General features: G+C 58.0%; 1 protein-coding gene across 6 annotated transcripts; it reads right to left on the bottom strand.

Annotated features, from left to right (window-relative positions):
- On the bottom strand, positions 1–27252 carry HIP1R (huntingtin interacting protein 1 related). 6 transcript variants are annotated; one of them, XM_017890240.1, is made up of 32 exons: positions 27020–27252; positions 14181–14244; positions 13672–13814; positions 13428–13484; positions 12303–12383; positions 11810–11886; positions 11438–11499; positions 8812–8952; positions 8042–8099; positions 7882–7957; positions 7604–7744; positions 7401–7462; positions 7109–7181; positions 6846–7029; positions 6665–6753; positions 6461–6577; positions 6283–6384; positions 5794–5988; positions 4733–4880; positions 4555–4641; positions 4044–4151; positions 3796–3932; positions 3459–3569; positions 3173–3231; positions 2926–2956; positions 2782–2844; positions 2467–2567; positions 2206–2311; positions 1951–2074; positions 1801–1862; positions 1479–1685; positions 1–1274 (listed from the first exon to the last, which is right to left on the bottom strand). In XM_017890240.1, the coding sequence occupies exons 1-32, from the start codon at positions 27110–27112 to the stop codon at positions 1227–1229; spliced, it is 3207 nt and encodes a 1068-aa protein (XP_017745729.1). In that variant the 5' UTR covers positions 27113–27252; the 3' UTR covers positions 1–1226. The 6 variants fall into 6 exon arrangements, with proteins under 6 accessions (XP_017745729.1, XP_017745710.1, XP_017745737.1 ...); XM_017890221.1 differs by having other exon boundaries at positions 4044–4214; XM_017890248.1 differs by lacking the exon at positions 27020–27252 and adding an exon at positions 26720–26734 and having other exon boundaries at positions 4044–4214.
- Between the last annotated feature and the right edge of the window lie 179 nt (positions 27253–27431).

Genomic DNA, 27431 nt, shown 5'->3' on the forward strand with positions numbered 1-27431 from the left:
TGACAACAGTCAGTGCATTTTATTGCCAACACAACACTTCAACAGGAGGAAATGCTAACACAAAGCCAAGGGGCTGGTTCTGGCTCATTTTTACTGCTCCTGACCTTGGCCAGTATTTGACCTTGGCCAGTATTTGACCTTGGCCAGTATTTGACCTTGGCCAGTATTTGGCGGCCTTTCCAGAGCACAGGGTGAAGGGCTAAGGGGCTGGGGCCTGGGGCGGGGGTGAGGACAGGAGGACACGGCAGCTGCTGGCTCTGTCCTCCCAGCCTGGTCCCACCCCTCCTGCCGCTCCCCTCGGGCTCAAGGGACACACATTTGTTCAAATCTGATGGGCAAAGCCAGGGCCCAGCTCGCTGTAGCCGCAGGGTCCCCTCCCTGAGGGCCCCGGTGCAGCAGCTGGATTTCTGGGCTTTTTCTGGCTGAGCTGGAGGGCCTAGGGCCAAGCCCACTCTCCGGAGGGCTGGAAACCACCCCTTCAGGTGGGCAGTGGGGCGCGGCCAGAACGGGGGAATGGAAAACAGGAAATGGGGGTGGTTGCATATTCCAGCTGGAAATGGAAACTCCAGGAGTAAAGGCAGCGCCTGGGCCGCTGTCTCACCTCGCTCCCCAGAAAGCGGCCCCTTCCAGCATCTGACCCCTCCTGGGGGCTCCCATCACGGAGGCCCAAGGGCCAGGCCTGAGGAGTAATGGGCAACATTCCTCCAGCCCACCCAGAGCCTGGTCTGCGGAGGCCACGCAGCTGGAGGGCCGGGTAGAATCGGTGCCCCAGAAGGCCACAGACAGGATGCCTGACCCTCATCCCATTAGCCAGCACGGTCTGTGTGCCTTCCATCCATCCACAACCTTCAGGAGTCCGGAAGGCAGGGAGCTCCACACTGGCCCCGTTTCCCAGTGTGCTGAATACAAACGTAGGAAGAAGAGCTCTAGCTCGGAATATTAAAAACACTCATTTCCTGAATAGTTGACACTCAAGCCTACTGGGTCCTGGCTGCACCCAAAAGTTCCTTCTGCAGATAAATAAGAGACTCACATCCAGAAGCACCACCCACGTGGCCCAGGCCCCTGCAGCTTCAGTAAGGGCCAGGGGCCTTGAGGACACTGATCGGGACGGTGGGGCAGGAGGCTTGGGCACCAGGTGGAGGGGCGAGGCCCCTTGGTCCTGTCAGGGCAGTCGCAGAGGCCCAGGCCTGTCTTCCAGCTGCCCTGCTGGACCCCTGGAGGGCCTAGTAGTTCACAAGTTGAGCTGGGTAGATGCCATCCTTTTTGTCAAGCTGCAGGGGTTAAAGGTGGGGGGGGGGTCAGTGGTCACAGCCAGGCTCCTGGGGCCCCACCTCTCCCTTGAGCAAGGTCCTCCTCCCTGCATGCCATGTCACCAGGGGTTTTCAGGGGTCCCTGACTTCCCCAGGGACGTGCCCCTCCGGGGCTGGGCACGGCACCCCCCTCCAGGAACTCCCCCATCCCAGTGCAGATGGCACCTGGTGGTCCTGTCTGGGGGCCACGCTGGGCTTCTGGGCCAGGGGTGGTTTCTTGGTGATTACACTTCGGGGGGCAGCGCTGGGCTGGCTGGCCGCCTCCTCGCCAGGGCTGCCCGGTGTCCCAGCCAGCACGTAGTGTTGCTTCCGCAACTCCCCTAGCCGCATGCGTTCAGCCTCCAGCGTCTTCTCCAGCTCTAGGACACGCACCTGTAGCCACACAGCCTGCTCAACCCAGCTCAGACTCCCCAGGGAGCCCTCTCCTGGGTCCAGGTTTCGCCCGAGGGATGAGCTCAGAGGTCACGGGACAGCCATGGGCGCTTACCTGGGTCTCCATCTCCTGCTTCTTCAGCTTGATGAGGGACAGGCCAGAGAAATCCATGGTGTCTGTGGTCGGAGGGCAAGGTGGTGAGCATCTGGGCACCCACGCCCAGTCTTGGGAGCCAGCAGCCCCCACTTGGCACGTGGCACTCACCTCTGTCCTCAATCTGCTCCTGGCCTGACTTGGTGGAAGCCACGACATTGGCAGCCCTCTCATTGACTGTGCGGGAGCATTCCTGCAGACGGCTCAGGTGGGGGCTGTGCTTATCAGCCTTCACCTAAGGGGCGAGGGGTCAGGGTGGGCCCAGGTCTCCCAGCTCAGGGCAGCAGCAGGCCTGGGCTTGGCAGCCACAGCCCAAGCCAAGCTGGGCCCAGAGCCTGGTGTGCTGCTGTCAGCGTGTAAGCTCACCTTGGAGGCCGCCACCAGCTGGGCCGTGCTGGCCGCGATCTCATGGGAACAGACGATGAGCTCCTCATACTTGCCCATGTGAAGCACCACCTTGTCAGCCGCCTCCCTGAGGGGCAAGGGCCAGTCAGGGCCAGAGTCTCTGACCCCATGGACAGCTGGCGCCACTCCACACCCCCTCTACTCCCCGCACCCTGTTGACCCCCAAACTGTTCCAACTGCCAGGAAGCAGCCCCCCGCCCATCCCTACCCAGGGCAACCTACACCAGCTGCGTGGCTCCCCAGCCCACAGCCTTGGAGGCCGAGATGAGGCCTTCGGTCCAACGCGAGTTCTTGGCGTAAAATTCCTGCTGCGTGGCTGCCCCCTAGTGACGACGGGAGAACAGGGCAGGACGTGCCAGTCAAGGACACGGAAGTGGAAAGGGGTCCTCAGGGGCCCTTCTCACCTCACTCTGGCAATAGGGTGCATCCCTCAGGCCTCCCTGTGGTAGGGGGTGGGGGGGGCCTCATGCCCAGGGTGGCCTGGGCTGGGGGTCAGGTTCCTTGCAGACTGTGCCCTGCTGCCAGCCAGCCCCTCACCCTGCCGCTCTCCACGATCTCCTTCTGCAGGCTAGTGGATGTCATCACCAGGAGCCGGATGGCCTGCCAAGACCAAGACAGCAATGACTGGTGGTCCTCCAGGTGCAGAACACCCACCCCCCACCAGGGTCACAGCCCCCTCACCTTCATCAGGTCTGTGCAGGAGTTGAGGATCCTGGGGGAGAGAAGGGGAGACTTGGCTGCTGCTCTGCACGGCGGCCCACACGACACCATGGTGGGCCTGGCCACAGCAGGGCTCAGCAGGTGGGGAGGGAGTGTCTGCTCTGAGCCAGGCCTTCCTTTCCCGTGAGCAAAACAGTTAGGGGCAGAACCTCAGGGGTCATGGGAAGCCCGCCTCAGGCTGGGCCTGGGGGACAGAAGGGAGGCTCACCTCTCGTTCACCTCCAGCTTCACCCCTGAGCTGGCGTGTCGTGCCTGGTTCATCATGTCCTGCACCCAAGAACAGAGCCGTGAGCTGGCTGGGAGGAGGGGACTGTGGTCCTGGGAAAGCCAGGGCTGCCTCCTGCCCTCTCAGCTCTGACCTCACAGGCCCCTGGAAAACACCATCTGTCCCCTGCCTGGAGGCTGAGAGCAGGAGCAGGTGCAATCTGTACGCAGCCAAGTTGGGGCCTTCGGCCCCCAAAGCTCCTAGGGGAATCCCCAGATCCCGTGCTCACCTCGATCCTCCGCACAGCATCTTCAATGGCTGCAGACGTGGTCGCCATCTCCTTGTCAACCATGGCCCCCAGCTCCTCCTGCCGCACATCTAGGCTCTTGGGTTTCAGTTCCTGGTGAGGATGGGAGTCAGACAGGGGTAGCCTCCATCCCCCCAAGCCCACGGGCAGCCGTGGAAAGAGGTGGGGGGCCACAGGGACCAAGGAGGGTGCATGGTTCCCACCCTGTGTCCTGAGGCTGCAGGCTCCACACACAAACACCTGTTCAGCCAACCCAGAGGTGGGTGCAGAGGTCAGAGGCAGGCCCAAGGCCCCAAACCCACACTCAGCTGCGCCTCACCTGGCCCAGCTGAAGGATGCCCTGCAGGGGTGTCCGCAGCAGGCTGGCCTGCATGTGCCGCAGAGCCTGCCGGTCCTGCAGCTGCCCCATGAGCTCCAGAGCCCGGGCCCCACACTCCCTGCAGGTGTCTATCAGGCCTGGGGTGAGAAAGGACCGTAAGTGGCACACTCCCCACAGGCCCCATAAAGACCCCCAGGGCAGACAAGCTAGTGAGACAGACAGAACCTGCTATCCCGGGACCCACTTACGGTCGGCAGGGTCGGTGGGGGCCAGGTGGGAGGTGGCACCTCCATTGACGATGGTGTCCGCAGCCAGGTGGGAGAAGCGGGTCAGGGCTGCCACCAGGGTGGAGGCGTCTGTGCGGGTGGGTGGGGCCAAGGTTGGGGGAGGATGACACTGAGACACTAGCACTGGGACCACTGTCAGCGGTCCCAGGAGGAGGAAGAGGAAGAGGAAAGGAGGGCTCGACAAGACCGACATCCAGCAGGCAGTGGGAACCACACCGCACTGTGTGTGGCTCCGGGCCCTTCAGTGCCCTGCCACCTGCATGCAGACACACGGTGGCCCAGGCCCCAGAGGCAAAAGCCTATTTGTCCACAGGGCAGGGCTGGGTTCCTGGGAAGGAGCAGGCAGGGGGCATCTGCTTAGCTTCCCAGAGAGGTCCCTGCTGTCTGTAAACCTCCCAAAAGGCAAGAGGTGGCCATGGGCGCTGGAACTGGGACACAGCCCCCGCCTCCGCCCTGCTCTGGCCACACTCACCTGCCAAGGAGGTCAGGTACTGGGCGTGGCCCTCCTCCAGGGCACTCACGGCATCCAAGGCCTCCTGGGCCCTGCTCACCAGGTAGTCTGCAAGCACAAGGAGAACCCAGGCCCCTGCCACCCGCTGCTCAGGGCTGGGGGATGGGAAGGAGCGGCTGAGTGTGGCCCCACCATCTACCTGGGGAGCTGGTACAGCGCAGGTGCAGGGGGTCGTCCAGCTTGCTCACAGCATCCTGCAGGATGCCTGCGGCCTCGGCAGCAGCACCCTGCAGCACTGCAAACTGCTCATCCAGCAGCCGCTGCCGCAGCCCCTGCTCCTGAGACTCCTGGCAATGGGGGCAAAGAGGGCAGCTTAGAGACCCTCCCTAAGGCCAAGGATGTGCCCCAGCCCTGGACCGACCCATGGGCTGCCAGTTGGAGCCCAGCTGAGACCCTCACTGGTCAGGAAGGTGGATATTTCCAGAAAGAGGCTTCCCAGGGTACACAACTCAATAATAAAAAGATAACCCAATTAAAACATGGGCTCAAGGTCCTAAAAGACACTTCTCAAAAAAAAAAAAAAAAAAAAGACATTTCTCCAAAGATAAACAAATGGCCAGTGAGCTCATGAAAAGATATGTAGCACCGTTTGCCATCAGGGAAACACAAATCAGGACCATAAGAAACCACTCCACACCCACTAGGATGGCTAAAATAAAAAAGAAGACAATAATAAGTGTTGACAAGGATGTGGAGAAACTGGAACATTCATGCATTGCTAGTGGAGTGTAAAATGGTGTAGCCACTTTGGAAAACACTCTGGTAGTTTCTCAACAGGGTAACAGAGGTGAGACCCAGTGGTTCCACTGAGTTCGACGCACATCAGTTATCTACCCAAGATAAGTGACGGCAAATGTTTACACAGAAACTTGTGCTCAAAGGCCCACAGCAGCGCTATTCACAACAGGCAGAAAGTGGCAACAACCCCAATGTCCACCAAGTGATGAAGATAAACACAACGTGGTCTGTCCACACAGCGGAGTACGATTCAGCCACAAAAGGAATAAGGTGCTGACACAGGCTACGATGTGGTGACCCTTGACAACATGATGCTGAGTGGAAGAAGCCGGACACAAAAGGATGCATTGTGTATGATCCCCTTTATGTGAAATCTCTAGAACAGGCAGATCACGGAGACAGATCGATGGCTGCCAGGCGGCAGTGAACTCAGTGGTGCTGTTGCGTCTGGGGAGGCCATACCTTCTCTGCCAGCCGGCCCTGCAACTCGCCCTGCTCCCGGGAGCTACGCTGCTGCTCCCGGTTCAGCGCTGCCTCTGTCTCGCGCACCAGGGTCTGCGCTGCCAGCAGGTCTGCCTCCCGCTGCCGCACAGCTCCACTCAGCGCGTCCTTCTCCACACTCAGCGTGTCCAGCCGTGAGCTCAGCTCCGACTCGCTCTATGGACAGACATGGACACCTGGCGTGTGAACAGAGCTCCCAGACCCCACCCACCCTGCCCCCACGCTTACAAATTGGGCCCTGGGGGTTAATGATCACTCCCATCAGACTCAGGGCTCCCTGAGGACCAGCGGTAGTTCCTGTATCCCATGTAGGCCCTGGGTCTGGGTGAGGGCTGCATCCCAGGACCACCAAGTGGCACCCAGGTATGGCCTGTTCACGGGAAAGAGGACCCGACTTCCACCCAGGACTGGCCCCAGAACCCCACTCCCAGTCATCAAAGCCAGATGCACCTGCTGTGTGTGGCTCAAGGCCTCCTGCACATGGGCCAGCTCTCCGGCCTTGGCCTCCAGCTCCCTCTTGAGCTTCTCCAGCTGGTCGCTCTGCTCCTCCAGCTGGGACAGGACAGCGTGTCACTGGGGCAGTGGGCTGGGGATGCTGGGGCAGGGCCCTGTGCCACAGGGGACATACCTTCAACTCTGACTCCCGTTTCACCTGCTCCACCTGGAAGGCCAGCTGCTCCTTCACCCGCGCCACCTCCTCCTGGCTTTGCTGCGTCACCGTCAGCTGCTTGGCTGTGTCTGCGTTCTGCATGGGTAGGGGAAGGGCTCACGCTCTGCTGCCGTCCCCGAGAGGCTCTGCCACCAGCTGGGATGGAGGAGGGGCTGGACTTACCTTCCTGAGCAGCTCTGCGTGCACATGGACGAGCTCACTGTGCTTTTCCTTCAGCTTGTTGTAGCGTGCCTCCGTGGCACTGGCCTTCCCTGGGGGTGAGAGGAGAGACAGTGACGCCCCATGTTGGGTGGCAGGGGCTGGGGACATGCCCTTGGACCCCTGTGGCCGAGGCCCCACGCACTCTCAGCCTCCTCACGCAGGCCCTGGCTCCGCTCGCCCTCCAGCTGGGCAGCCCTCAGCTGGGCCAGCTCATGGCGGAGCTGCTCATTGTCCACCAGGGCCTTCTGCTTCTGCTTCCGCTGCTCCTCCAGCTCGCCCTCCAGCGCGTTCACCTGGCTCTTCAGCTGTGAGATGTACCGCTGGGCCTGCGGGAGGATGGGTGATGTGGGGCCCCTGCCTGGGCTTTTGAGGGGCCCGGCCCCTGCCCATCCCCACCCCCGGCACCTCCAGCTTGATCTTCTCCAGCTCAGAGCGGAGCATTTCCACCTCTCTCTTCAAGCTCTCAATCTGGAGGTCCCTGGGGACAGAGGTCCTGGGGTTCAAGTCAAGTCAACCAGAACACTCAACAGACCCAGGCACAGGAACCTGTCTTCTCCTCCGTGGCCACTCAGGATTTGGGGACCTCACAGGTTCATGTTCCCCACCCGTGGCCTTTCCAGACAAAAATGTCCAGAGCACAGCTCAGCTGAGGCCATTTCCAACCACCCCCAGCCCAGTCGGCTCCTCCAGCCCTCACCTGTCGTCCTTCACGGAGCCATTGGGGGGTCCGAACGTCTGATCGAAGAGGTCAGCCACCACCTGCCACAGGAAAGCATGGTGACCCCTGCCCCACTCACCTGTGCCTCCAGGCCGGGCAGTGGGCAAAGGGAGGGCTGGCCACCCAACACTCCCCTTGGCCTCATGCTACAACTGGGGGACATGGGCTGGGTAGGGGCTCACCACTGGCTCCCCCGCGGGGGGCCCCGTGCTGATCTCAATGAGATTCTCCGGCTCCTCGTCCTCCGGGGCCTCCTCGGGGATCACCACCACTGGCTTGATGTGCTCAGCCAGGGCTGAGGCCCGCAGGAAGTTAGGCGGTCCCTGCAGGGGCGGCAGGTGGGATCTGCTCAGCTGTCCCCCAAGGAGGCCCTCCTTCCACCATCTCCATAGCCTGTGTGGGGCCCCAGCCAGGTGCCTGGGGTCCTCAAAGGGCCTCGGGGCCGTCTTCGGGGAGGTACCTCGGGCAGCCGGGGGATCTGGATGAGCCGTTTGAAGTACAGCATGTCAGAGGCTCTGCGGAAGAAGTTTCTGAGGCTGCAGAGATGGTGGGAAATTCAGGAAGGGGCCACAGAGCCTCTCCCCCACCAGCCTTGATCCTGTCCCTGTCCCAGGCGGTACCTGTGAAACTGCTCATGGAACCGGTCCCTGTGGCCTTGCAGGGTGTCTGCAGGGAGACCTGGAGGGTGGCACAAGTGTAACCGGACTTCTCTGCACACTGCTCAGGGGCTCGCTCACCTGCCCTGCCTTGTTCTTCCGTATGCTACAAACTCACAGATTAGAGATCACCCGAGACTGGGCCAGGCCCGCTCTCCCATCGGGAGGGGGAGACCTGTGGGAGATGCTGTGGGAGGGCTCAGTTCAGACTGAGCTAGAGAAGGAAACAGCGAATGGAAAGGATGGCACTGCGGCCACATCTCACCTAACCCACACCAGGCTTCGGGAGGCACTAGAAAGCCGCTTTCACCAAACACCATTTGTCCCGGGCTGACACTAACGCAGTGACTCTCAAAGTGTGGTCGAGGGACAAGATTCTTTCAAGGGGTTGGTGAGATGAAAACTCTCTAAACACCCCAGACACCTTTTGTCTTTTTGCGCTCGCAACCCCAGGGTGCCTGATGGGAGGTTCCCGAGAGCAGGTGGGGCCTCCGTCTTGGCCAAGCCAGGCATTCAGCTGTAAAAATGAAAACTACGCCACTCACTAAATTTTTTGCTTGGTAAAATGGTGTTTTTTTCATAAAATGTATGTTATTTCTATTAATGGGTAGAGGGTTTATTACTGCCATTTTTAAATGAATAAACCTCTAATTCTTTGATTTTCCTTTTTCACAGTGAATGTCTAAGCCACATAAACACAGCTTCCGGGGCGGCGGCCGCCCCGGGCCACTCACAAGAGTGTAGCTTGAACAGGAGCTTGACTGTGTAGTGGTAGAGGTGGCTGCAGTCCTGGATAACCTGGATGAGCGGGGCCAGGCGGCACTGGCCTGAGGACATCTGGGATACGGCAATAGCTGTGTTGAGCTGTCGGAAAACTGTGCAAAAGATGGGCAGGAGGAAGAGTGTGAGCCCTCGTGAGCTGGGCAACTTGCCCAAGGTGGTCTGGCTGCAAAGCACGGCCCTAAGCCAGCTCCCACACACCAGTGTGCCCCCCGCCTCGAAGATGGGTGCCTCCTGTGCTGGTGGCTGCCCCGGGTCAAGACCAGATGCTCCCACGAAGGAAATCAAGGGCAACAGCAAGGTCAGGGCAAAGCAGCTCCAGCTCAGCTCAGCAAGGGCTTCCAGAGACCTCCACCTGGGAGCCCAGGACGAGGTGCCCAACTGACAAGGGTGACGGACAGCTCCATGCCCACGGGCCTCAAACCCGCACTGAATGTTAGAGCAGGAAGGAGGCTCACGATGCAGCACCCCAAATGCCTAACTTTACAGATGTGGGAACAGGCAGGGCTACTTCCAAGTCACATGGCAGTAGGGTCACAACTTGGCTCTGCACACCCCAAGTGACACTGAGACCTCACTTGCCCCCAAGGCCCATCTCCCCTGCCCCTGACAATCGGACCTTGTATCAGAACTACCAAGTGGGAGGGACAAAGGACAAACACGAGGCTGCCTCCTTCTTGGCTGGCAGCTTCTCTGGGGCAGAGAGAATGACAAAGAGCAGGCAGCTGGCCAGCACGGGAGAGCGGCCAGGCAGTCCCTGCTGCACAGACCTGTGCCCCGGCCCCTCAGGTCCTGCTCTCGCCTTGCCTGTGATGGGACCACTTGCAAATCTCTGCAGTGACAGGAGACAGCCTGGGCGGGGAGTGCTGCCCCTTTGCCTTTAAAAAATTAATTTCTAATTACATGTCATGCTAAGTGTTTTCCTTGCAAAAAACTGCAGCACGCATAAAGTACTGCTTGGATCTTAAACACATATATCCACGCTGTTCGGCAGTCTGCTTGATTTCACACAGCAGAATGTTTTCTAGATCTTCCCGGCCATCCCAGATTCGACATGTCTCTCTTCCCGCCACCCTCCGTTCTCCGCTCTGCACAGACAGCGAGAGGCAGCCAGGCCTCCGCCATCACAGATTCGACACGTCTCTCTTCCCGCCACCCTCCATTCTCTGCTCTGCACAGACAGCGAGACGCAGCCTCCGCTGAGGCATGTTTAAGACGTTTCTGTTTCTTTGCTGTTACAGGCCCTGAGACAGGGAAGCCCCTGCACCTGTCACCTCTGCAGATCTGGGAATTTCTCCAGCAGATGCTGGTACACCCCTCCTTTGTGCTTCATCAAGACACCAGCGTCACAAGGTAGGGAGCCTGCCTGTGAGTGTTCTCCACTTCCCTCGTGGGGCCACTGCCTGCCCACACTGGCCTTCTCCTATGCCAGGGGTACCTGGCTCCCACCTGGTAGCCTCTGTGCTGAGAGGCTCAGGCTCAGCACATCTCTGCCAGGACACAGAGCCTGGGAGCCCTGTCCTGCTGTGCAGCTGGGGCCGCACCTTTGGACATCTGCCCTCTGCTCTCCATGTCAGATCCTGAGCAGGCTCTTCCCAGGCACAAGGGTCCAACTCTGAGCCCACCTCTCACCCACTGGAACTGAATGCCCATCAGGCTCGCCCAGCTGCGAAGGCCAGACCTGGGATGTCAGGGAGGCTGCCCAAACTGCCTCTGACTCCCCATTTTCCCTTAAGGAGGCATTTGCTTCCTGCCCTCTGATGGAGAACACTGAGTCACCCATGAGCTGTTCTGAAGCTGCCACCCAGAACGAGCACTTCTCCAGCCTGGAAGCGGAGCCCGCTGACATTTCCCGTCTAACAGCTGCCGGGTTCCCCGCTAGGAAGTCGGATGTGACTCAGAGGCTTTCTAGAGCAGAAAACGGGCAGGACGACGCAAACCACCTCTCTTCCAACTGGGTGCTGCAGATGGCCCAAGACTGGGGCAGGAACCTGGCAAGGTGGCTCCTGTGCACACCTCCTCATCCTCCCCGTCTTGGGGCTGATGGGGTGACACTCACTGGATGGAAGGGTCCTGGATGTACCCACTGGGGCCTGCCATGCTTTGGAGGTACCAGGAGGCCCCATTACCTATCCCTGGAGGCGCAGGGACCCCGGGAGGGGCAGGGACACTTCTGTTTTTTTTTTTGTTTTTTTTTTTTTTGAAACGGAGTCTCACTCTGTCGCCCCGGCTGGAGTGTAGCGGCACGATCTCCACTGCTTGGGTTCAAGTGATTCTCCTGCCTCAGCCTCCCAAGTAGCTGGGAATACAGGCATGCACCACCACACCTGGCTAATTTTTATATATTTTTTAGTAGAGACAGGGTTTCACCATGTTGGCCAGGCTGGTCTTGAACCCCTGACCTCAAGCAATCTGCCTGCCTCGGCCTCCCAAAATGCTGGGATTACAGATGTGAACCACTGCGGCCGGTCAGGGGCATTTCATAGTGATCACTAACGTCTTCTTTCTTGTTTCTTCTTGTCCCATCTCTGGGGACTTAGCAATACACTCAGACCCCCGCATCCCCTCTTTACAACTCACCTGATTCAGAAAGCTTCAGCTCACAATCCATGTAATCAAACATCTCCACAGTGAGCTGGAAGCTATGCAAGAGAAGTGCGGAGAGATGAAAAGGGTGGCGGGCCGCCAACTCGTCCTGAAACTCCCTCCCGGGTGGGGATGGGAGTACCGCTGACACCATGGCTCTGGTGAGTCAGTGTGCCTCTGCCAGGACGACGGTCCTCAAGTACACCCCACCCTTCTAACTTCACCCTCTGTCCCTGGGAGCGTGAGCGTCAACCAACAAGGCCATTCAACCCCACTGCCCCACGCGGACGCCTGGGTGTGAGACACGGTAGGAAGGAGTGGGGAAGCCGAGGGGAAGTGGCCATATAGCCATGCAGAGTGACTCACATGTTGTTGACATCGGTCCCAGCTGACTTCTCCAATACCTCGTCTGTCACTTCCAGGCCTGCGGGAAACTGGGGATGCTGTGGAGAGAACCCCCACCCAGCTGCCACTGAACCAGGGGCCCCATGCTGGGCCCTGGGCCCTGCTCTTGGCAGACCCAGGCTGTGGTCCACATAGGTGGCAGAGGGCAGTGGAGGGGGTTGGGAGGAGGGGAGCACCCGGCCAGGACAGCGGAGACTGAGGAAGCCCAGTGCTCATGTCCACGGAAACGCCCGGGGAAGCCCGTGCACACGTCCACGGAAATGCCTGAGGTGTTCTAGGAGCTTCGTGACGCCCTGGCTTCCGTCTCCCCTTTAGTCACAGTCGGGACAAGAAGGTGAATGGAAAGACTCATGGAGAGGACAGATCCCATCTTCGATGTCCCAACATGTGCCATAACGTCACAGTGGGAAAAGCCCACGAGTCCCTCAGCCCCATGACTCCCCAGGGAAACCACCTTGAGGTGGAAGGAGATCTTGGTCAGCAGCAGCTTGGTGTAGACATTCACCAGCTGTCCGTACCGGTCATGCAAATGTCCCTGTGGGAAGACAGACAGGGTGAGGGGCCACAGCTCATGAACACGTCCAAAAGTCCTAAAGGACCTGGGCATGAGAGTGACCCGCCACCGGGCACTTCATTCAACAAATGTCTTCTCCTGGCCTCAACCAACCTCCCTCTCTGTCTCTAGCCTTTTCCCTTAATCTTTCTCCTTGTCATTCCTGCCAAAGGAACCCTTGTGAGAAGAGAGCCCTTTGTCCAGGGCAGCAGGCCAATTCGGAGCGGGGACGCTTTATTAAAGTGCTGGTGTTGGCAGGGAGGCACATCCCGACGGGCGCCTGGACACATCCTCCCTGCTCCCTCCTCCAGCCCGTGGCCCCTGTGGCCAGGCCAGCTGGGCCTGCATCTGCAGATGGCACCATGGGCAATGTTTTCCTCGCTTCAAGGGACGTGAGTCAGTGCAGTCGTTCTGGGTTGGATAACGCTCCAGTCAGGCCTCCCTGTGGGTCCCCATTCCAGGGCCTGCCCTGCTCCTATGTCCCTGCCCAGGCAGACGAGCACCCCACAGTGCTCCAGAGAGAATCAGGTCAAGGCCCTCTGCCCACCAGGGACATCTCTAAATCCTGAGGTCTTGTAGCACATCCAGATTGCAGGCTCCCAGGGCTCTCAGGCCTTGCTGTGTCTAAGGGTCATCCAGCAAGTGTGCTCAAAATGCAGACCCCCAGTCCTGATTCTTTAGCAGCAGGTCTAGGGGAGCCCAGAAACCTGCGCCCTGCCACAGGCTCTCTAACCACCACTGAGGTGCCCGGGCGGTGGTGTTGCCACATTTCCCAACTCGTGAGGACTAAAGGGCGCGGGTGACTTCGGAGCTGGAGGGCTGACTGGGGGGCCCACTTATCCGTGTGGAGCGCCCTGGGGCAGGCCTTCAAAGGCAGGCAGCATCTCCCCGTGCTGCCCCTCCCATCGCCCCTGGGAAAACCCAGCCACCCGCAGCGAACTGCCCATAGGGAGCCACCCTTCGCTCAGCCCCACACGCTCAGGAAAGCCCTGAAAGCCAGGCAGGACCTAGACTGGCTGGACCTACCCACAGGTCTCCGATCTCCCGGATGTTGCTGCGGTACCGCTGGCAGTCATGCAGCACCTGCAGCACAGGGAACACGGGAGAGGGGGAGTGTCCAGGACCCTTTGGTAGGGCCCTGAGACACGCACTCCCCACCCGAGGCGGGAGGAACAGCCCAGAGCTACGGGGACAGGAGTAGGGCTGGAGCCCGCATGTCCGCGGGATACTGTCCCACCTCCAGGGAGCAGAGGAAGCAGCTGCTACTCACATTGGGGTGCCCGTCTCGAAGGACCTTGTGGAGGACATGGCAGAACTTCCAGCTGAGAATGGAGCTGCTGGGTAGCGGCAGCCCGATGGCATAGGACCAGAAGGTGAAAGCCCCCTTCTCGTGGTGTGTGCCCAGGATGATGCCTGCAATGTCAAGGCCAAGTGTGGAAGCAGAGACGGCAGCGCGGGGGCTCGGCAAACCCGGTTGAAGAGAGGCCAGAGCCGCTGGAAGAGGGCTGGCCCCCAATCACATGCCCATCAACCCTGGGTCACCAGAGCTCCAGTGTCCAGTCAAGGAGACAGGAGACAGGGCAAGACAAGGAAACCTTCATTGGGCCCAATGGGGGGTGTTTCTGCGATGAGAACGAGATGGGAAGGAGCCAAGCTGCACAGGATCCTCCCCACCGCGCTGAGTGAGGGACCTTGTGGCCCCCGGCACAGCTGACTGCAGCACTACGCTGCTCCCACATCCACACCCGACTCCTGAGCCCAGGAGCCAGCCAAGGATACGCCGGGCGTGCTTCTCCTTCACGGGGGCCTCCTGGGTGTTGATGGCTTTGCTGATGCTGATGGCCTGTGAGGGACAAAGGAGTGTTTAGAGCCCCAGGCACCCACCCCAGGAGACACCACCCCAAGTGGGAGAAGCACAATACCGAACAGGATTCTGCCTGGGTTCAAGGCCAGTGGAGCGATGGGGGAGATAGGAATCCCCTCAACCTAAGCCTCCGAAGGACTTCCCTGTGCCTGATTGGTGCAGCTGGAACTACAGTGAACACCAAGAGCTCCAGGAGTCAGGGGACAATGACCAAAGGTGGGCTGTGGCTCCGGGAGGCCATCCTGCCCAAAACCTGCACGACCTGACTCTCCTGGCAGATGCCCTGAGCCCCAGGTCATGGCCCAATGTGGTGTCCTCCAGCCCCATCTCCCCTTGGGGAAAAGCAGCTGAGACTGGAGCTCCCGGCTGGGGCCCACTTGGCCTTTGCGGCACCCCATGAAGGGTGCACATCACATTGTCCTCACGCTCTCAGGAGGCATTCTCAGGAAACTTAGGCTAAGCCCAGGGCCTGTGGCCCACTGCCCCATAGGCTGCCTCTCTCCTGGGTGGGGCCTCGCCCTGACCAACTTTGTCAAGCTCCTGCTGCCACCTGCAGCGCAGCCAGGGGCCGAGGAAGGCAGGAGTGGGGTCTGCAGCCGCCACCCGGAGCTGTGCAAGTGGCACCCTCACACTTGACCAAGGCCAGAATCTCAACATCCCTCCCGCTCCACCTACGGCAGCGTTTCATCCCCTCCGCCATCCCCGGCTACTGCCTTCTTTTCCAAGAAGGCTTCCTGGACGTGACTGTGCTCTCGAGGAAGGCTCACGGAGGTACCGTCACTACCACCTGGCCCTGGCTCCGTGGGGGGTGGGGTATTTCTCATGCGGGAACAGGTCTGCTAAGCCTCTGTCCCCGCCCCCCCACCACCATTTGTGGACTGAGAAGAGCTGCTCAGGCCATGGGCAGGAGAGACAGGCAGACACCGAGATGGGACACGCAGCTCCAGGCCAGTCCTTCTCCCCAGCCCCCAGCCTCAGCCAGGGCAGCTGGGCCTAAGCCACAGGCTGGCCTGAGCCAGGCAGGCCTTGCAGGGCAGGGAGCCAGCTTGCAGGACCATGCAGCACTCCTGCGCCTTCTCCCGGATGCTGCCGAGCTCTCCCACCCAGCACTGAAGCAGTGGACATCCAATTAGGGTCTACTGTGGAATTTCCTCTGTGAGAAAAGCCAGCCCAGGAAGCTGAGGGGCCCTTCCTGGTGGGACCTCAGATGGGTGCCAGCAGACTGTGGGGGCTGGGCCAGACAGCCTCTGGGCCACCCCCGGCCCCTAGCGCAATGCTGGCCCCTTTCACACACAGGGCCCATTGTACTGGACCCCTCCCAGGCAGGTGTTCTGGGGCTGCCCTGAAATCTGTTCCCCGTAGTCGGGGAGGAGCTGCGGTCCCATCTCAAAGAACCAGGACCTGAGGAAACACACAAAGGCGCTGGTGAGCCTGACCCTGAGGGCTGCCCAGCCACTGGCCCCCAGGCCTCAACTCCTTCCTTCAACAAACTCGTATCCACCAACTGTGAGAAGCCATGGCCGTGAGTGGCACGCCCCCACCCAAGTGGAACACTGCCCATGACAGCAGCCGTGACGATGATAAGGATCCTGAGTGCGCAGCCCCAGCCAGGCGTGGGCAACTCGCCTCCCAGCAACAGCCCAGGGAAGTGGTGAGGATCCCATTTTCCTGGTGAGGAAACTGAGGCACAGAAGGCTTATATACTTTTGTCTGTGCAGCTAATAAGAAAAAAGGCAGGGTTCAAAGCCAGGTCTGTATGACTCCATGACCTGTGTCCTTAGTGACTCTGAACAGTCCCCAGGCAGCTCCTTCCGTGGGGAGGGCCTCCCAGGACAGGAGGCAGGGGCTGTGACTTTCCCCAGCTCATCCCCAAGCAGCCAGGCAAGCAGCTGTCCTGTTACAAGCCAGGCGTGTCCGTCTCCGGACTGTGTAACCCCATCCCCAGCTGCCGACATCTGAGCTGCTACCTGGTTCGGAAGATTCCTGGCAAGAAGGGTGGAGCCGAAGTGACTGGTGCAGACCTGGCTGGAGAAGCTGTGGACACAGAGATGCGGGGGTTTCTCCTGACACTGAGGAAGCCCCAGGACGGGGCTGAGCTAGGGACCCCAGAAGCAGATAACATTCTGGGGGAATGGGCCGCCCTCTCTTTGCGAGTAAAGTCATGGTGAGGCCAAGGTGCAGCCACCCCGTGCCCCCAGGCCCTAGGCTCCAGATGCCCACGCAGCAGAGATCCAGCTCCCCGCACCCGGCACCATCACACCCTCCTGCAGCCGCCCTGTTGAAATCTGCACCTCCTGGATGGATGGTCTCCGAGGACCGGGCACCCTCGGACAGTGGACTGTTCCCTTATTTATCACCTTTTCCCCTCACCCAGCAGTCAGCAACATGAGGGGAAGCAGATCGGCCTATAGGTGCTGCTGAACCCCCAGCTCCTCAACGGTGCCTGGCACACGATTGACTTTCGTGGCAGGAGGGAGGCCCCAGGAATGCAGCGTGACGGGGCATGTCTTGGGCACATGGCATGGCCTGTTGTGCGCCTGGGCCTCAGTGCTGCCTGCTCCCCACGCTGGCGGCAGGGGACAGGATCCATGGCAGCAGGGCCCTCCCGGGCAGGGTGCCGGCTGGCTCTGGGAACACAGCCCCGTTGTGTCTAGGACGGGCAGATGTGTGCACCAGGCTCAGAGCGCCACACAAGGAGGCACAGTGCTTGCACAGTGGGAGTCTGTGGCTGCTCCGTGAGCCTCGCCTCTGACCAGGCAGTAGCAGCTAAGCCCTGTCCCAGGAGAAGCCTGGGCAGGTCCCAGTGATGTCCCACCTACTCCTCTGTCTGCTGCTGACCCTCCCTTGCAGAAGTGGCTCCAGGAGTCTGAGGGGCTGCAGCAGCGCAGGCACTCAGAGGCTCACTCTGTGGTGAAATCCACACAGGGTGTCCTTGACACAGCTCTGCTCTGAGGCTTACAGTCCCGAGGCAGGTCCAACTGCCAGCAATACCTGGTTCTGGGTGCTGAGGTTCTCAACATGCTATCCTCATAGCTGCTGAGTGGGGTGAATGTAGTTCTCCCCATTTTGAAGGTGGGGAAACTGCAGCGTGCCATGGGAGGTAGAGGGCTGCCCAGGCTCATCCCTGGGTTCTCTCCAGCCTGCATTTGTGCCCCGTGTGGCCCCTCAGGCCAGAACAACCCCAGCAACTCTGACACAAGCCAGAGGCTGCCACAGAGACACCCCTTCGGGGCAGCACAGCCTTTGAGGAATGGAAGGGATTGATTATGGACCTCAGCTCAGGGTGGAAAAACCCAGTGCTAGAGAAAGGAAGATCATAAGGATACATGTGACCGCCCCGGGGTCTGTCCGCTACTCAGCACCCAAAGCTCCCATCCAGCTCCCAAGAAGAAGGGGCCTCACACAGAGCCTGGCAGGGCAGTTTCCAAACAGCTGTGAGTGGCCGTGGGGCCAGGGCTCTGCAGGGGATGCAGTGATAATGTGCAGCAGGAGAGCATGAGGAGGGGGATGCCGTTCTTCCCACTGCTGGGCACAACAGGGAGGGGTGTCTGGCTGGGTCAGGGGAGGTCTCTGGAGGAAGCAGGACAGAAGCGATAATGGAGGGGGACCAGGAGCAGTGGCGCACGTCTATAATCCCAGCACTTTGGGAGGCTGAGGTGGGAGAATCACTTGAGCCCAGGAGTTCAAGGCCAGCCTAACAAGACCCCATCTCTACCAAAAATAATTTAAAACTTAGCCGGGTGTAGTGGCGCACAGCTGTAGTCCTCTGCTACTCAGAAGGCTGAGAACTGCTTGGGTCCAGGAGTGCCTGGCTGCAGTGAGCTGTGATAGCACCACTGCACTCCAGCCTGGGTGACAGAGTGAGACCCTGTCTCTAAAAGTAAAAATAATAGGCCAGGTGTAGTGGCTCATGCCTGTAATCCCAGCACTTTGGGAGACGGAGGCAGACGGATCACTTGAGGCCAGGAGTTTGAGACCAGCCTGGCCAACATGGCGAAACCCCCATCTCTACTAAAAATACAAAAATTAGTCGGGCATGGTGGTGCGTGCCTGTAATCCCAGCTACTCAGGAAGCTGAGGCAGAGAATCACTTGAACCTGGGAGGCTGCAGTGAGCCAAGATCATGCCACTGCACTCCAGCCTGGGCAACAGAGCTAAACTCCATCTCAAACAAGACAAAACAAAACAATAATAATAGAGAGTTCCACAGCAGCCATGAGACACCCTGCAGAAGGGAGCTGGAGGGTCCGCAGAGACAGCAGAGAGGGGTGGAGTGAGGTCAGCTCCTGCCCGGCTCCACAGACCCTGCAGCTTTTCAGGTCTCGAAAAATCCTTGGAGTCCACACCCATGCCCCAGGGGCCACCTGCTCACAACTCTCCAAGTATGCTCTTATCCTGCGCAGTGCCGGCAGCAGGAAGGGCCTGACCTTTAAGGGCAGAGAGTGGGAACAAAGCTCAGGGGTACCCAGGGGCCCAGGGGGCAGGTGAGGCTCTGCAGATACACTCAGGATTGCTGGCATTGCCAAGCGTGTAAGAACATACTCTATGCCATAAGGACAGCAGACAGGTCTCAATAACCTATTAATAAAATAAATTTTATCGAGCTCAGCCTTGTACTGGGCCCTGAGCAGAGAGCATTGTTCGGATGTTACTTCATTAATGTTCATAAGGAACCTCGGAGCAGGCAGGTGAGGGAGGACATTGAAGCTGCAGGTTAACCACCTGTCCAAGGTCATAAATAACAAAAAAATGTGGGCCAGGCTCAGTGGCTCATGCCTGTAATCCCAGGACTCTGGGAGGCCAAGACGGGCAGATCACAAGATCAAGAGATCAAGACTATCCTGGCCAACATGGTGAAACCCTGTCTGTACTAAAAATACAAAAATTAGCTGGGTATGGTGGTGCACGCCTGTAGTCCCAGCTACTTGGGAGGCTAAGGCAGGACAATTGCTGAACCTGGGAGGCGGAGGTTGCAGTAAGCCAAGATCTCCAGCCTGGTGACAGAGCGAGATGCTGTCTCAAAAAAAATAATAAAGTGGCTGAGCACGTGCTCCATACTTGGTGCTGTTCTGAGCACCTTACATGTTGACTCAGTCCTCGTGCAACCCTCCAGTGTTAAAGCTGCAGCAGGTGGGCCGAGCAGCTGCCCAAGGGCCCCCAGCTACTAAGAGCTGGGCAGGACCCATGGCAGGCTGCCTGTTGGAGATGAACCCCCTCAGGTCCCTCCCAGGCGGCCCTGGGCTGCACGGCCTTCACAGTTCTGGGTGCGGGGGTAGGGCTGGGTGCAGGAGAAGTGTGTCAAGGTAGACATCCTTATTGTCCCACCACAGGAACCCTGTTCCCCAAGGGCCTGCTAACATGCCTCCAAATTGGGAGTGGGCTCTGGATCAGGATTTGTTCAAATCCTAACAAAGGCCTTGGGGCTGGTAGAGCCAAGGGGTCTCCCCACTGCCCCCATCCCTTGGGGCGAGGGCATCTGCCTCTGGGCTGTGGCCTTTGGATCAGTCCAGTGGCCAGGGGGAGCCCAAGCCCTCAGGATACACCTGCCCTGCTTCCAGGAACAATCAGGCCAGACGGGGCACTGACTCGTGAACAGCCCAGAGCTGCACTGGTCCCTGGCCAGCATCTCAGTGAGTGCTGTTTCAGAAGAGGGGAAATTGGGGTGAGGCAGGTGACACTCCCGAGAGGCTCCTGGCCCAGGCTTGACGTGGGCTCCAGATGGAAACAGACCGCAGGAACGGGCACTGGCAGCAAAGCCAGGAGACCGAGCGGGGAGGCTCCAGGCAGCGGCCGCCCCACACGCCAACCCCGCAGCACCCTGTGGCCCAGGAGGCTCCGGAGTCGTCTGTCCACCAGTTATACTCTGTCCCCACCTCCAACCCCGAACACAAGAACATCTTCCTTCCTGCTGTATCTCTAGGCCCAAACCAACATCTGGCTGTCAGCAAATCCCCACGGGGCAAATGGAAGGGTGAACACTCGAAGGAACAAGAGCTCTTTCAAAGACAAGTCCTGGACGGCTTCAGGGCACTGAGTCTCTCCTTCTCCAGCTAATAATGTATCCACTAGAGCTGCCGTAGTAAAAGTAACTGTAAAACAATTTCTATTTTTAAAATCAACCCTGAAATGAATCAGACCTAAGCATCCTTGTGCTGTTATCATGGAGCCTAACAGTAGCACTCGGCAGGAACAAGAACGTTCTTCAAAGAGCTGGGGCACATGGACGCTGGCAGAGTGGTGGGTTATTTTGCTTCAGCATTTCCAAAGAGTTGAAGGATAGAGAGATCTCATTCAAATGCATTTGCCCCCTCAAAGGCCATTGACGAGAGCAAACACAGAGTTTCTGTCACTGAGAAGGCCGGGATACGGCCACATGCAAACCAGCGAGGTGGACAGCTGGGTCAGCTCCGGCAGAGAGGAAGTCAGGGGCAACTGCTCTGCTCCATTTAACCTGTATATCCCCTCACTTGCACTCAGGTCTGCTTGGTCCTGGCCGCTCTGTCATTTCAGCGTTTAGGAAAGCTTCAAAGGGGAGCATGAGAGCCCAGGTTCCCCAGGACGCCGGTTACAATGTTGCCGCCTGACCCACTGCCACCTCTGCCCCAGGCTTTGTGGGTGACACCCAGTAGTAGGAGGACTGTTCCTGCATCACCCCTCTGCCAGACTGGCTCTGGAAGTGACAGGCAGCCAGCTTGTGCAGTTTCGTTCCCTGGGCCCTGGTGACATAACTCCACAAACCCGTCTGTCCCAAAAGCCAGGGGGCTGAGTCACCTCCAGGCAGATGAACCTACTGCAGTTTGAGGATCATGTTTATTTTAGCCAGAGAAAAAACAATCTCGCCCCAACTAAACTTTTCTCTAGGGCTCAGTCATTCCCTAGAATGGATGGCCATGAGCCTTTCAGACCTCACCAAGAGGACAGCATCAAAGAAGGGAGACCACCGACCCCTGGGCATCCACTCATCCAGCCACTTACGACGCGACCCTGCCTGAGGACCCCAGGGCAGGTGGCCAGTGCAGGTCTGAGCAGTTGCTCAGGGAGCTCGGCAAGGAGGTGACACACTCCCACTTCTCAGGCAAGCCTGGTCTACACATGTACCCAGCCCATGTCTGTCTGCTTCCTCCCACTCTGCTGGGCCAGCCGCAGCGTGTCCGGGCAGATGTGGAAGCAGCGCAAATAATGTCATGAGGACTGGGCAGCACAGTGAGGTTTGGGCAGGAGGACGGCAGTGGGTGGCTGCACAGAGGAGGTGATATTCAAGTCAGCATCGCAGATTACCAAGTTGGGTGGGGAGCGGGGCAGGTAAGGGCATCACTAACAGAGCAGCCAAGTCATCTCAGGTTAGCTGACTGGGCATCCCTGTCCCTTGGCCAAGCAGGCCTGGACTCCACTCAGAGGCTTTCCACTTAAGCTGCTGGGATCCAGTGGCCAGCTGGGTGTCATTCACGAATGACCGGTGCAGCGCTGGCTGGAAGGCTGGCGTCTGGGTCAGGTCAGAGAAGAGGCCTCGGCTGCCCCGTCCCTATTCAGAAGGGCCAGCAGTTCTGCCAGGCAAGGCTCCTGCTGGCCTTGCCCGCACCTCCTGAGGCCGTCGTTCCCCCAGAATACCCTCCCAACCCTGCAGAGCCTTCATAATGTGGCCTCTCTGGGCTCAATCTTAAAGGGAAGGGCTGTCCCCACTTGCCTGAGTCCCCAACCTCTGTGCACATCTGCTTTTCTGCCAGCTGCCCCAGCACACAAGGCCTCTGCTTACAGCTAATCTAAGGCCGCCGGGCAGAGTCCAACAGGGAGCTTGCTTCTCTCTTTCAGCCCAGCCTACTCTTCCAAACACAACATAACAGCCCACACTTACACGGCATTCACTACACACTAGGCACTGTGAACACTTGTAAATCTTCACAACCACTCTAGAAGGTGTGTAGTATTATTGCCCCCATTTTACAGATGAGGAAACTGAGGCAGAGCGGTGAAGGGACAGAGCCAGGGGCTGAACCTGGAGCTTGCTCTTGACTGCTCTGCCATTCCACGCATGGCCACAGTTCACACCTCTCCACCTCTTAGAGGGGACAAAGATGACTCGGACCTTCCTGGGGCATACCCCAAAGCTACAGGAACAGGCCAAATGGTAAGAGAGCAAGTGGCGCTCAGGAATGTGTCATGGGCATCAAAGCACATCAGAGACAGGGAGGGGGAGGTCAGGGATGGGCGGCCCCTTCCCACCCAACCTGGACCAAGAACAGCTTCTGGAATACCTCTGCCAGGGGGGCAATGTGCAGCCCAGGGGTCGGAAAGTCAGTGGCCTGCCAGGCATCGTCACGAGGGCATTGCCCTGTGGGCTGATGGGGTGGAACCCAGCAGAGAATGTCACAGGACGAGACAACTGCACATGCCCAAGAAGAACCAGCTCAACGTCCGTGCCATGCTGCGGGCAATCACTCCTACACACCTAGACGCTGCCCTTTCCTAACAGCGCCGGGCGATTCTACCACTTGCATTGTGTGGCACAGTAGCCACTGGCTGGCGGGGGCTGTGAGTACTGGAAAGGTGGTGAGTGCAGACTGAGATCAGCTGTGAGTGTCCCCTACACACCTCTTTCAAAGATTTAGTAGGAGAAAAAGAATGTAAATTCTCCCATTCATAATTTTTGTGGCAATTACATGTTGAAAGGGCTATATTTTGGATATAATGGGTTAAATAAAATATGCAATTACAGTTAATTTCACCTGTTTCTGTTGACTTTTCTAGTAGTTACTAGACAATCTAAAAGTACACATGTGGCTTGCCTCTGGTTCCTACTGGGCAGCACTGCTATGTGCCCGGGCTGAGAAGCCCTCAGTTGTTAATGTTCATCTTGACAGGATTTTGGTTTCACAGGGGATGCTAAGCATGTATGTCACTAACCTGGAAAACTGGACCTATGAACTGTTTCCACATATTGCTCCCCTAGACAGTCCCTGCCCTGCAGGAACCCCTCATACCTGGGTAGTTTTATGTCTACAGTTAATGCTCACCTGCCAGACTTGGCTCATTCAGCAGTGGCCAGAGGCCTTGCAATGTAGTAAAGCGTTTCTCTCATCCTAACCTGAGAGGAATCTTCTGAGCTTGATCCCATCCTCTGGGCCTGCAGGGGAAACTGAGGCCCGGTGAAGCAGAAAGGTTCACAGATCAGGAAAAGGCAGGACTCACCATTAGCATTTCCAGTACTCCTGAGTCCTTCTCCATGATATGCTTCAAAGATGCTTTCTTATCTAGATTTTAAACTTTTCAGCCGGGGGAGGGAAGGGAGAAAGATGGTCGGGCCAAGTATCTGCTGAGGCCCTGCTATGCCCTAGGTGCTGTTTCATGTTTACATACTGGATGTATTAGTTCCTTATGGCTGCCATAACAAATCACACAAACTCGCAGTTCTGGAGGTCAGAAGTCTAAAACAGGTCTCACAGGACTAAAAGCAAAGTAACGGAAAGGTTGTGTTTCTTCCTGGAGGCTTTAGGGAAAAATCCATTTCCTCTCCTTTTCCAGGTTGTGGAGGACGCCCATACTCCTTGGCTAGTGGCTCCTTCCCAGAAGTAGGCAGTAGTCTTTCTCACATTGCCTCACTCCGATCTCCTCTCCTGCCTCCCTTGTCCACATTTAAAGACCTTTGTGATTACACTGAGCCCACCTGGTTAACCCAGGCGAATCGCCCCATCTCAAGGACCATCTCAGCTGATGAGAAACTCTAATTCCAGCTGCAACACCTTACTAACTCATTAACATAGTCACAGGTTCTAGCTGCCACACGGTCTCTCTCTTACACCTTACAACAGCCCTATACAATAGATGAAATGATCCGTATTTTTTTTTTCAGACAAGGACACAGATTTACTAGTTAAGCAACTTGCCCAGGGACACAGGCTAGAGCCTAGGTCTACCTACCTACTAGTGCCTTTATGATACCACACCCTCTTTTTAAATGGTACAGGCAGTGTTCAGGTTCCAAATACAGGCATGCTGTATTTTGTAGTATTCTGTATTCAGAAAACAACAGCAACAAGACAATAAAAGTTTGCACCTCCATTTTGAAAAGGGTTTTTTTTTTTTTTTTTTTTTTCCACCAAAGGGACTACAGTCATAGGGAAGAAAAGCATACACTGGTTTTCTGGACACTCCCCTGGGATTATATACACACACCATGCAACAATCACAGGCACCAGCTCCCAGCAGGCACATGATAGTCTCCCTTCCCACTCCTGAGTGCTAACCCCAGAGATATTTGCAAACAGGGTGTGTCCTGTCAAAAAAACCTCACAGGAAGGCAATTATCTTCCTCCTGACCCAGGAGCCCAGGGGAGGAAAGCGAGGCTGGCAGGCTAGTGAAGATTTACATTCTATGCCAGGCTAGTGCTCCCGCACAGCACACAGTGCTGTGGTCAATGCAAGACAAGCAGCGTATTACAAAGGAAGCCAGGTCCCTGGAATGCATGTGCTATTTTCTGTCCTGAAAGAGACACGGAAGTAGCAACCTCAGCTCTCCAGGTCCTTCTCCACCACGGGGCCTGGCTGGCGGCTCACTTGATTATTTCTGGGAACGATCTAATTAAATATTAACCATGTACAAAACCTCATTCTTACATTCCTCAATAAGTCACTGTGAAGACGAGCAAACCCAGACAATGAACTCAAACTCCATCTTTCCAGAAAATGGGTCCCTGGAATAGGTGAGTCCTGTGACATTCACCCATTACAAAGTTATTCATTGTAAGTGGCCCTCTTAGCCTCTGAGAAAAACCCAAAGCAAAACAAAACAAAACAATCCACCTTCAGCAAGGCGCCTGTAATCCCAACACTTTGGGAGGCCGAGGTGAGGCGGGTGGATCGCCTGAGGTCAGGAGCTTGAGACCAGCCTGGCCAACACGGTGAAACACAGTCTCTATTAAAAACACAAAAAAATGTGGTGGCGCATGCTTATAGTCCCAGCTACTTGGGAGGCTGAGGCAGGAGAATCGCTTGAACCTGGGAGGCGGAGATTGCAGTGAGCTGAGATCGTGCCACTGCACTCCAGCATGGGCGACAGAGAGAGACTGTCTCCAAAAAAAAAAAAAAAAAAAATCCAGCTTCTTGTGTATCAAACCAACCACTAAAATGTGTGGTTGTATCAGAGATTATCTCTTTGACACTCAGGAAGGTTGCTCTTGATTTCTTATCATTTAAGAGTAAGATCAACGAAGTTGGTCCTTCACATCCCATCTCCTCCATGTAGCAATCAGACCTCTTTATACCTCCTCAAGGGCACGAGAAAAAACTCAGTGAATAAACAAAGTTTCTGACAACATCCAGATCTGTCTGCCAATTAAGGTTTTCTCCCTGTGATCGATCTACAAGTTCCTGGCACAATTAATTATGTATTGGTGACTTTAAATTAAAAGCCATACCTTTTTTTTTTTTAATGACGGGCTATCCGGGCTGAACCAGATGATGGTGATGATGATCACAAGGATAAATTGATAATTTGTGGCCAGGTGGGTTCCAGCACCTGGCATTTCTAAAGCCTTGATATCCTCAGGATTTATTATCGCTTTCTGGGTCAATCCCAAGCACAAAGGTTAGAAGGTGTCCCTGAGTTCTCTCTCATTTCAAAACGAAAGCTGTTGTAGAGTGCATGTGCTAACTAGATGTGAAGGCAACCGCAGAAGTCATCGCTCTCTGCAAGGACAAGTGGGACGGAACTTGCAAATAGCCGCCACAAACGCAAATATCACCAACCTGCTTTAGACAGAGGTGGGAGGGATCCTCTGGCTTCCTTTATCTCTAGAGTAAAATTTTTCAGCCATTTCAGTCTTGGTTGACTTATTTTGGCAAATAAACAATTTGCCCCCCTCCACCGCCCATCCCCCAAGCCTGACAGCACTTCAAGAGTTTGTAAAATAAAAAGCAACAGGAAACCAGAAACGCAGCAACGTCTCCATCGTGGGTCTCCGGCACAAACACAAGTACAAAATGCACACCCGCGCCCTTATTTAATTTTAAAGCCTTCCCAGGATAGGCATCATCTGGAAGAGATACAGGCGTGGGAGGCGCAGGAAGGGAGCCCCAGGAAGTTTCTGTCTGTCGGGCGCCGGTATTTAATGAGGGGGTGTGCACCTATTTATACGTGGGCAGCGCTCGGGCAAACAAGTCTGGCGACATACGAGAAGCTTTTCACCCAGCAAATAATTGGAGACTGTGCAGCCCTAGGAAACCGCTCACGAGAGAAGGAAGCTGGGAGTTAAGGAATTTCCTTTAAGGAAACTGCCCGTGGGGACATCGGTTTCAAGGGGTCGGAGACGGGGGCGGGAACCGGCAAGGAGCGGTACGGAGGGCGGGGGCCCCAGTCGGGCCGCGCCGGCCCCGGGAGCACCTGGATCCCTAGACCCCCGGCGCGCTGGGCTCGCGCACACCCAACCCCCAGCCCCATCTCCGTTCCCCGCCGCCTCACCTCCGGCGCTCCCGGCCCGCGCACACCCTGACCCCGACCCCCTCCGCCCCGGCGCCTCTGGGCCCGAGCGCCCGGCGGGAGCGGGGAGCGCGGCTTCCGGTTCACCTGCGCGCCGGTCCGGGGGGGCTCGGGCCGGGAGGCCGGCGAGGGCAGCCGCGGAGCTCTCGGAGCGCCGGGCGGACACAAGTCCCTGCCCCCCGCTGTCCCCCGCCCTGGCCGGCGGCCTCCCGGGCCCCAGCGGTCGCGCGTTGAGAGGAAAGGACGCCGCTTTGGCCGCCCGCCGCCCGCTCGCCTGCTCGCCTGAGTCTTGTCGAACTGCTCGCGCTCGGCCTCCAGGCTGTGGCCCGGCCTGCGGCTCAGCACCCGCGCCGGCACGTTCTTGATGCTGTTCATCCTGCCGCCACCGGCCGCTCTTGCCCGGCTTGGTCCGCGCGACTCAGCGCCTCACGGTCCACAGCCCCAGCCTAGCACCGCGAGGCCGCCGCGGCCGCGCCAGGGCCCGCCCCGCCGGGGAGGACCCACTCGCCCCGCCCCTGCGCCCGCCAAACTACTCGCCCGCCCCGACTCCAGGGGCACGGCCCCTCCCCCCGCACACCTCAACCCCGCCCCCCGCGCCCGCATTCGCCCCCCGACCGCCCCCAACTCCAGGGCACGCCCCTCCCCCCGCACACGTCCAAACCCCACCCCCAGCGATCCCGGACACGCGGCTCCC

Source organism: Rhinopithecus bieti, unplaced genomic scaffold (assembly GCF_001698545.2).
Source record: "Rhinopithecus bieti isolate Rb0 unplaced genomic scaffold, ASM169854v2 scaffold_574, whole genome shotgun sequence".
Taxonomy (NCBI): Eukaryota; Metazoa; Chordata; class Mammalia; order Primates; family Cercopithecidae; genus Rhinopithecus; species Rhinopithecus bieti.

Coding starts and splice junctions, on each gene's coding strand:
- HIP1R (XM_017890212.1), bottom strand. CDS start 25,784: ATGCCAGGTGCTGGAACCCACCTGGCCACAAATTATCAATTTATCCTT. Junction 13,815..14,180: donor GAAGGAGAAGCACGCCCGGC/GTATCCTTGGCT, acceptor TTGACATTGCAG/GCATCATCCTGGGCACACAC. Junction 4,881..5,793: donor AGGGCCGGCTGGCAGAGAAG/GTATGGCCTCCC, acceptor CCCCATTGCCAG/GAGTCTCAGGAGCAGGGGCT.